Source organism: Micropterus salmoides, unplaced genomic scaffold, assembly GCF_014851395.1.
Source record: "Micropterus salmoides isolate LMB-PRFRI ecotype aquatic unplaced genomic scaffold, ASM1485139v1 Ms_hic_scaffold_2, whole genome shotgun sequence".
NCBI lineage: Eukaryota > Metazoa > Chordata > Actinopteri > Centrarchiformes > Centrarchidae > Micropterus > Micropterus salmoides.
Window position 1 is genome coordinate 49,807,890 of NW_024041150.1, and position 10,118 is coordinate 49,818,007.

The 10,118-nt window shown below is 45.2% G+C and overlaps 1 protein-coding gene across 1 annotated transcript; it reads right to left on the minus strand.

Annotated features, from left to right (window-relative positions):
• Window positions 1-4,641: 4,641 nt before the first annotated feature.
• Window positions 4,642-6,263, minus strand: LOC119912025 (zinc finger protein 3-like). The gene is made up of 2 exons (XM_038730997.1): window positions 6,126-6,263; window positions 4,642-5,058 (listed from the first exon to the last, which is right to left on the minus strand). Exons 1-2 carry the CDS (start codon window positions 6,261-6,263, stop codon window positions 4,642-4,644), a joined length of 555 nt encoding a protein of 184 aa, XP_038586925.1.
• Window positions 6,264-10,118: the final 3,855 nt, after the last annotated feature.

Below are 10,118 nucleotides of genomic sequence, written 5' to 3' on the forward strand. Positions count from 1 at the left end.
GTCCAATGATGTGTTGCAGTAATTCAGTCTGGAGGAGACAAAGGCCTGGACCAGCTTTTCAGCTGTACAATGATGATTACTGTGATTATTGATTATTGGTTACTGTGTTATTTTCACAATAACTCTTTCATTACTGTAATTATCCGTTATATACACAATGTGTTACTGTGTATTAGTATTTTATTAAACCCCAAACAGAAAATCCTCCCCCACAACCAGTGTTGGGAAAGTTACTCAGAAATTGTACATAATATATTACTCCTTCAAAAAGTAATATTATTACTTTACTTCTTACTGGGTGATAAAAGAGGTGGAGGGGTAAAAACAAATTTCAAAATCAATGTGTGGTCAGCATTAATTATTAATATAATTATCCAAATAGGCTAATTATGGGATACCAAGTTGCTCAGGTGCAAGTCCAGTCAGACATTTAAAAATGTCTAAGATTAACAAAATTAACAAAGTTTAAGATTTTATGTTTACTTAGAATGTAACAGTGATGGAATCGAATGGGCTTTTTATCAAAAAAATTTTAAGGCACAGTTATAAAGCCTCTCAATAGACTTTAGGGTAGTTTGGCTGGTCTGGGACCAAACAGTGGTGCAGTACAACAGGTGGGACAGGATCATAGTGTTCAGAAAGACAGAGCACATTCAAATGTCAGACAGCTTCTGATCATTCTGAAACAGTTCATACTGGCCTTCATTTTTCTTGAGATGTTTGTGATATGACTTTTAAAGTTTAGCTGAGAATCTAAAATCACTCCATTATTGTCAAGTATTTTTCTTGTTCTACCTGATCAATGAGTTCGCCATTCATTTAGGCTCCAGTAGTCCGCCAGGCCATCTGTGGGCGCAGTACAAGCTGCAGCCTGGTCGACGAGGGCACACGGAGCAAATCCCTCTGGGTCATCCGGTGCCGGCGTCCGAACACTCGTTCGCACAGAGCGCCCACAGCTGTTTCTCGCTGGAAATCCGCCAACCATCACCTGGTCCGTCGGCTGCTGCAGATGATGCACCAGCTCTGCCACGGAGGCTCCTGCCTGCTCACCAATCCAGCCCGCTGTTCTCCGCTCCGCTGTCGCACCGGGACCCGGCCACACCACGGTAGGATGGACCTACGATGTACATACATTTACATTTACATTTATTCATTTAGCTGACGCTTTTATCCAAAGCGACTTACAATTGCTATACATCTCAGAGGTCGCACACCTTTGGAGCAACTAGGGGTTAAGTGTCTTGCTCAGGGACACAATGGTGGATGTCTCACAGTGGGAATTGAACCCAGGTCTCCCACACCAAAGGCAAGCATCTTATCTATGCTACGCCACCACCCCTTACGTACAGTTAAAACGTACAGTCAGTGTTTGGGCCGTGATTAAGCTGGATGTCTCCCGCTAACAGGACCAGGAAGGAGAGATATAGCGCGCCCACTATCTTTTTTCCTGCTACCCAGCTCCAATTTTGTGCGTAATAAACCTACTACGCGTGCGTTTCCAAACTTCAGGAGTGAATAGCAGATGGTAAAATGGCCATATCCAACGTTGTTCAAGTATGGCGTGTGACACAGAAGACTGTCAGGCTCGTTTTGTGGAATCCCTTGGAGTACTCCAAATGTTAGCAGCAAAAGAAGCCACACCAAACAGATGAGTAGCAGGACTGCATGCTGACGTTGTTTGTTTGCTCCACGCCGGCATTTCACTTGTTGATGTTGTTTGTCCTTCTTACTTGCAGCTTCTGGTTTATTGACATATTCACGTATTAGCTGCTTAATATTCTTGGTGTCAGTAGAAAGTCAAATCAGAGTGCATGAAATTGCCAGATTTTAAAGGCAAAAGCAGGAGGGGCACGGAGCCCAACCAACCGTACGCCATCTTGCATGGTTAGGGAAAATACTTGATCTTATTCAAGACGCCACTGTTTTACACATGCTGCTTGTGTACACTATGGTAAGGCTTTTGAGAATGTCTATGAAGATTCTCAGTCATCCAGGTCATAGTTATCCAACAAAGGTTAAAATCAAGGGCAACTGGACTTGGTTGAAGATACTGGAAGACGTTTCGTCCCTCATCAAAAGGACTTCTTCAGTTTTGAGAATGAGCTTTTGAGAATGTGGAAACCGTTTTTTGAGTAAAACATGTTAATTACATTCCTCAAAGAGCTAAGTTAACTTCTCTCATGAAAGAGCTAATGTTAACTCTGCTTCTAACATGTGCTCCTTGTGTGTACACTGGTGATGCTTGTGAATGTTAAACTGTTTATTAGAAACATATTACATTCTTAAAAGCGCTAATTTCCCACCACCAACCCCATCCCATTGAGCTAGGTGTGTTGAACACGCTGCTGCGCTCACCGATGCTAAGATAACGGTTCGTCCTGCGGCTCACGCCGCTCTCCCGGTCAGAACTGAGTGAGAGGTTGGGTGAGGCCCGGGCGTCCACTTCACTAGCCTGACTGCTGAGTCCGCACGGTCATAATGGTCTGCTTCCACGATGTGACAGCCGAGAAACGAGCTTAAGGTGGAAACTGGGCAATGCAGCAGTCTGCTGTAACTCTGCATTCCTAGCGCGCCCACGAGGACTCGCATGGGCGCATTGCTAGATCACCGACAGTGAAATCGTGTTACAGAAACAGACATGCCAACAGAGCAGCATTCAGCTGACTAGCTGCAATGGCATGAGTCGAGCTAACGCCAATCTAGGTCAGATATAGCTGGAGAGATGCAACCAGACAACACGTCTCTTCCATCGGTGCGGCCCGTGGCACTTATCACACTGAACAGGAGCAGCGTCATTGGAGCAGCGACCTGTAGTGCGTTCAAGGACACCATGGATCAACAGACCATGGGGTATTCAAGTACACCACAGAGCAGAAAGTTGTGGTGTGTTCAAAGACACCAGGGAGCAACCGGCCCTGGTGCATTCAGGGACACTATAGCCCGTTCGACGTTGGCCCCCCCTTGAGCTAAACTTCCATTTATGGAAAGTTTGGCGGTGGAGAGTGTCGAAGATCTGTTGTTCATGTGTACACATTTTCATGCAGAATGGCGACGCCGCTGCATGCTGACAAGCTGGGTGGACAGCATTCTGAGGCTACTCTCTTCAGTTCTGCTGCATACCACCAGTTATTTTCCTGACATAATGGAAGCCAGTCTATCCTCTTAGGAGGAAGTGGAATTCCTGGCTGCCGAGATCCAGCAACTTCTGCTGAAGCAGGCTGTCTTAGGGCTCCAACATGCACAGAGGTCTTGCTCTGTGTACTTTTTGATCCCCAAAAACACGAGAAGCTTCTGAGCCATTCTGGATCTCTGCCACCTGAACCAGCATAATGGTCAAGATGGCATTTCCACATGCTGATCAAGAAAATGCTGGAGCCAGTGCAGCCCGGCAACTGGTTCACTGCCATCGACCTGAAAGACACCTATTTCATGTTGAGGTGACACAGTAACAGGGAATTTCTAGGCTTCTCCTCTCAGGGGGTAGCCTACAAATACATTAGGCTCCCAGTCAACTACTCGCTAGCCCCCCACACACTCAGCAGATGCATCGCACTGCATCTGGACCTCAGGAGGCAAAGGTGATGCATGGCCCCCCCTGCCTTTCAACTCTAGTTCAGGATTACCTACGATTCTGGGGTCTCTTACTGTCTGGCAGCGCAGGTACTGCTCAGCAGGATGTCTTCATCCGTGTCAGTCACTGGATGGAGAGGGACGTGCCAGGGGAGTGCAGTGAGTGTTGTGGCTCCCCAAGGAGAGCCGAGGGGGCCACACACCACACATCCACAATCCACTCCAGGTTGTGTTTCTAGTGTGGTGGTGCGTTTCCTCCAGCGCGTACATCAACAGATAGGGCGAAGTCCAATCCACAGCTCTGTTGCCGCTGGCAGGGAACCTATGGACGAATGCATCAGAACACCTGCTGTCTCTGAAAGCCCTTCACGTCCCAGGCTTGGAGAACGGCGGTGGCTGACCTCATGTCGAGGGCTGGCCCCCAACCGAGCAGGTGGAGACTGCACAACAATGTGGTTCAGCAGATCTGAGCTCTCTTCAGGAGAGCGGAGGTGGATCAGTTTGCCAACACCCACTCGCTGTGGTTCTCAATTCAGCCGACAGGACAGCCCACCCTGGGGGATGGCCGTGTTACTCACGTGCCATTGCCAGAAGGGCTGCTGTTTGCGATCCCCCCCAACCCATCTCATCCCTCCAGTTAGGTGAGGCGGGAACGGTCGTTCGTCATTTTGGTAGAAGTGACGCAGCCTACAGTGACAGAGCCCTGGCCTGTACCTGTTGTCTGGGGGGCTCTGTCACAAGTGTGAGGCTTTAAATGCACAATGCTGGTGTTGGACCAGCCTCTCCAGGAGAGGCAGACTCAGGCTGGTCTATCTGCTGAGGTCGCACAGACCATCCAAGCAGCGGGCAGTCTCCACCACGTCTTGCTTTAAAGCTAAGTGGTTGGGCTTTCAGCGTTGATGCATTGAGAGGGAGACGGATCTGCCTACCTGTTCATGCAAGGTCTGATGGAGAAGGGGCTGTCGTACTGCAGCTATCTCTCCTGTCATGGGGGCGTTTGGTGACAGAACCGTCTTCACCCACTCCCTCGTGATACGCTTTCTGCAGGGTGTGAGAAGACAGTGACCGGTGTCATCTCTCTCTGGAGGAGTAAGTTTTCCCACACTGGTCACACCAGTACGGTTTCTCTCCAGCGTGAACACGTCTGTGCCTTAGTAGGGTACCAGATGAAGAGTACGTTTTCCCACACTGGTCACAGCTGTACGGTTTCTCTCCAGTGTGAACACGTCTGTGCCTTAGTAGGGTACCAGATGAAGAGTACGTTTTCCCACACTGGTCACAGCTGTACGGTTTCTCTCCAGTGTGAACACGTCTGTGCCTTAGTAAGGTACCAGATGAAGAGTACGTTTTCCCACACTGGTCACAGCTGTACGGTTTCTCTCCAGTGTGAACACGTCTGTGCCTTAGTAGGGTACCAGATGAAGAGTACGTTTTCCCACACTGGTCACAGCTGTACGGTTTCTCTCCAGTGTGAATTCCGTGATGAGTCTTAAAATTTCCAGATGTTGCGAAGGATTTTTCACAGTGCTGTCAGCAATGGCGTTTGAGTCCATCTCTGTTTCTATAACAACTGACAGACAGAGATGTGGACAGTGAGTGAGATGTCATTTATTTATTTAACAGGGACAATGCACAATATATGTACTGTACCATAGCTAAAAGCTAATTCCCATCTACATGATAGAGGCGCAACAACTAATTAACTTAGTTGATGAACATTGATTATTAAATTCATTGCCAACTATAGTTTCAGTGTAATTAGTTATAATACAATATTACTGTCTTTTTAGTTACTTTCACTGCAGTTTAATAGGAGCGTTCATCTTCACTGGTCTCACGATTTGATTACGATGGAGGGAGGCAGCCTACACAATATCCACACAGAGGTACAGAGAGTAAAGATGATGCTGTTATAGACTAAATGAAAAATGGTACAGATATTTATAGTAGTGTTAATGATAATAATCGTAATGTTAATGATTATAATAACAATAATAACAATAGGACTAGTAACAATAGTTGTAGCAGAGGGTGTCGAGCAGGAACGTGGCAGCAGGCGACCCACTGGCAACCACAGATCCAAACTCCACGGCTCCAGAGGCAGAAACACCTGCAGGAAGTGACAGGAGGAGAGAGGAGAGGGACGAGAAAGCACAAGACTACCAGAAAGGGGAGAAGTTGTGTTAGTAACATGTAATAATGTGATGAGGTTGCATACAGAGGGAGAGAAAGTAGAGGAGAGAGGAGCTCAGTGCATCATGGGAAATCCCCCGGCAGTCTAGGCCTCTAGCAGCATAACTAAGGGATGGTTCAGGACTCACCTGAGCCAGCCCTAACTATAAGCTTTATCAAAGAGGAAAGTCTTAAGCCTACTCTTAAATGTGGAGATGGTGTCTGCCTCCTGAACCCAAACTGGAACCTGGTTCCACAGGAGAGGAGCTTGATAGCTGAACGCTCTGGCTCCTAGTCTACTTTTGGAGACTCTAGGAACCACAAGTAACCCTGCATTCTGGGAGCGCAGAATTAGTAAAGATTCAGGTACACGCACTACACACAGATGTGTAGTGATGGTGTAACCCTCCCCTCCGTGTCTCTGCTGGGACGTCCTCACGGGCAGCATGTTGTCTCTGGGTCATTCTGCTTCCTCCGTCCTCCAGCCGGTGACCCAGAGATCCACCGAGCTCCTCCATCATCCAGGATGTTCCCCTCACTTTCACAGGTGGAGCAGAGAGGAGCCCCGGCTGGATCCTATGAGGACGTCTGTTGCCGGGCAGAAACAGGCTGCTTGTTGATTGGTCGGCCGATCTGACGGACAGTAAAAGTGGAAATTCTAATATTAATATTCCTCCAGAAGTGTAAAAGGGAATAACAGCAGCAGCAGAGGCTCTGAACGTCTTCATGATGATTCAGCAAATGAAAATGATTCCATGTGTGTGGAATCCAAATCAGAAATGAATCCTAAATACTCTTTATTGCTCCCTCACATGTGGGTCCTGAATCCTGGAGCTGGTTTAACTGAGTCTGGGTCTCTCTGGGTGATCTGGTCTCAGTGAGTCTAACAAATGTTGAATTAAATTTAGAAATGTTTGTAGATGGGTTATTTATGTGCGGTTTCATTGTTTGGATGGTATCACTGCAAACAATGACAAATATTTTAGCCAAACAAACAAACTTTACAATTACTCAAGTTTATAAGCAATTTCTCATCCATCAACAGCCACAACATAAGCATCTCAGCATCCACTGGTTATGTGGAAAGGATATTTTCCAGAAGGAACCAACAAAGTGACAGCAAGAACAGGTGCTCTGTGGAGCTCATTAGGAGGGAGCTGTTGATCACTCTCAACTGTGAGCAGTCCTGTTCATAGTTTTACTGCAGCTGTTTGAAAGACAGTGCTGCACGAGTAGTGTACAAGAAAACACGTCTTTTGGTAGCCTATAACGCTGCGACTCTGTGGACAGTTGCACTGAAAACACTTACTGTGGTCTACTTTACTGCAGTAAGCACTATTTAATATGTAACCTATAAAACTGATCAATGAACATGTTCATTGTCCACTCCATCATGGTCCGCCTTGGCACGCATTCATATTTCTAGCTCCACCCGATTAAAATGGGCTTTACCTGTTGCCATGGTGAATCTTAGAATTGGAGCTCCATTGTTGATGGCTTTTTTTCATCCCCATCCACGCGCTTAAAATCAAATCAAATCAAGCCAGTTGAAACTCATCAGTTAGCTAAACTTCAAATGTGCCTTCAGGATGTTAAAACCTGGATGACCTGTAATTTTCTAATGTTAAACTCAGATAAAACTGAAGTTATTGTTCTGGAGCACCTCCGTGACGCATTATCTAAAGATATAGTTTCCCTTGATGGCATCGCCCTGGCCTCCAGCACCACTGTGAGGAATCTTGGAGTTATCTTTGATCAGGACATGTCGTTTAAGTCCCACATTAAGCAAATTTCAAGGACCGCCTTTTTTCACCTACGTAATATTGCGAAAATCAGGAACATCCTGTCTAAAAATGATGCAGAAAAACTAGTCCATGCATTTGTTACTTCTAGGCTGGATTACTGCAATTCCTTATTATCAGGCTGCTCGAAAAAGTCCATTAAGACTCTTCAGCTGATCCAGAATGCTGCAGCACGTGTTCTGACAGGAACCAGGAAAAGAGATCACATTTCTCCTGTTTTAGCTTCTTTGCTTCGGCTTCCAGTAAAATCCAGAATAGAATTTAAAATCATTCTTCTTACCTACAAAGCTCTTAATGGTCAGGCACCATCTTATCTTAAAGAGCTCATAGTACCTTACTACCCCACCAGAGCACTGCGCTCCCAGAATGCAGGGTTACTTGTGGTTCCTAGAGTCTCCAAAAGTAGACTAGGAGCCAGAGCGTTCAGCTATCAAGCTCCTCTCCTGTGGAACCAGGTTCCAGTTTGGGTTCAGGAGGCAGACACCATCTCCACATTTAAGAGTAGGCTTAAGACTTTCCTCTTTGATAAAGCTTATAGTTAGGGCTGGCTCAGGTAGTCCTTAACCATCCCTTAGTTATGCTGCTATAGGCCTAGACTGCCGGGGGATTTCCCATGATGCACTGAGCTCCTCTCTCCTCTACTTTCTCTCCCTCTGTATGCAACCTCATCCCATTATTGCATGTTACTAACACAACTTCTCCCCTTTCCGGTAGTCTTGTGCTTTCTCGTCCCTCTCCTCTTGTTGGGTCAGATGTGCAACCAGGCTGGGCCCGTTAAGCCTGGTCCCCACCTTCACCAACTTAATAAACTTTGTCAAAAAATACTCCATTAGTTTTCTACGGTGGTCAAAAACTTCTCTGGAGACGGTCAAGAGTCAGTGCAAAAGAGTTTATTCCAAAACAGGACACATAAACCCGTACAACATCCCAGCAGGCCGGAGGATGAAGTCCCTCCTATGGTCTGCAGACAGTCTTATATATCTCTCTTCTGGGCTGGTTTTGCCAGCCTCCTTTCCTCATGATGAACCTCTTTTCCTCTGTTATTGTGTTGTTTTTACCAATTAACACTGTTCCCCTGCTGTCATTTATTACTTTATTGTTGACTTTCTACATCTTTATACTACTGGATAAGAAGTTCATCATTTACATTTCAACTTCAGTCTCACCGTATTTTTTAGGTTACGCATGCTTAATTTGACACACAACTGTATTTTTTAAACAATTAACATAAGTAAAGTTGCATTTTTCATTACTGCTTGGTGTCTTACAGCAATCTTGATGTTATGCTGGCCGCTTTCTGCTTATCATCTGTCTGTCGTGTTTTTGCAAAGCATGAATTTCTACAGCAAGTTCACTCAAAGCCCACACAGGTCATAAACAAATTCACTCAGAGCTCACACTGGCTATAATAACCAGAGGTTGGAAGTTGACAATCAAGCCCTTACTCAGTAATTAAGCATGTAGTCTTAATATCAGTAGAATGACACTTCGGCAGTTCATCATGTTATAACAACAGTGGATATCAGTAGACCCAAGCATGCACTGTCACAGTGTCAGCAGATCTTGCACACCTGCAGCCTCTCCTATGGTCATAATCTACAGTAGATGACAGTTGGACAAGGCAAACCACCTGCAGCCACTTCCTGCAGTCATTCCTCCCACTTAAGAATCTAACCACAGTGAGCTTGTTTCTGTGTTCATGACTACAGTTCACTACTTATAAGTAAAAACCAAAGCATATCTAGGTAAAAAGAAAATGATTAATACTAGTAAAATGATAAAAAATGATGATATAAGAATTATTACTTAAAGTAACTGATTAAAGATAATAAAACTGATTAAAAGGATTAACAATGATTATTAATATTGATTAAGGATAATCACTGATGACTGTTTCTTGCCTGATGTCTAACTTTTTGTCTGCAATGCTCCCCCTCTCTGTGTCCTAGGCATGCTCTCTGCTGATCATTATTATTATTTTAACCAAAAACCTGACTTTGTGGAATAAGCTGGTGTCTCTTGTGCTGTGTGCTATAGACAGGACATTCTTACTGTATTGATGTGTGTTTTGTAACACAATTTTCACCAATTGTGCTTCTACATTTCCTTTGCTGCTGTTTTTTGATGATGCCTTGCTGTGCTCATTCTGCTCCCAGAATTACACACACATGTGCTACTGTTACTGCCTCCGGGCAGCTAGACACAGAGAGGACCACACACTCAGCTATAGAGTCTTAACGTTGTGATCTTAACTTAACTTTACACTATAAAATAACAATCTAAATGATGACAATAGTTATAGAGTTTTGACACTGTAATCCTAACCTTAAAATAATGCTTTAAATTATGCCAATGCAGACCACCTTCACTCTAGCAATTAATGATAACAATTTAGGCTGTAATGCTCTAAAATAATTCTCAACACTCTATCCTCCTATCACTTCCTGCAGGTGTTTCTGGCTCTGGAGCTGTGGAGTCTGGATCTGTGGTTGCGGGTCACCTGCTGCCCCCGTGTTCCTGCTCGACACCCTCTGCTACAACAACTAATGTTAATAGTCCTATTGTTATTATTGT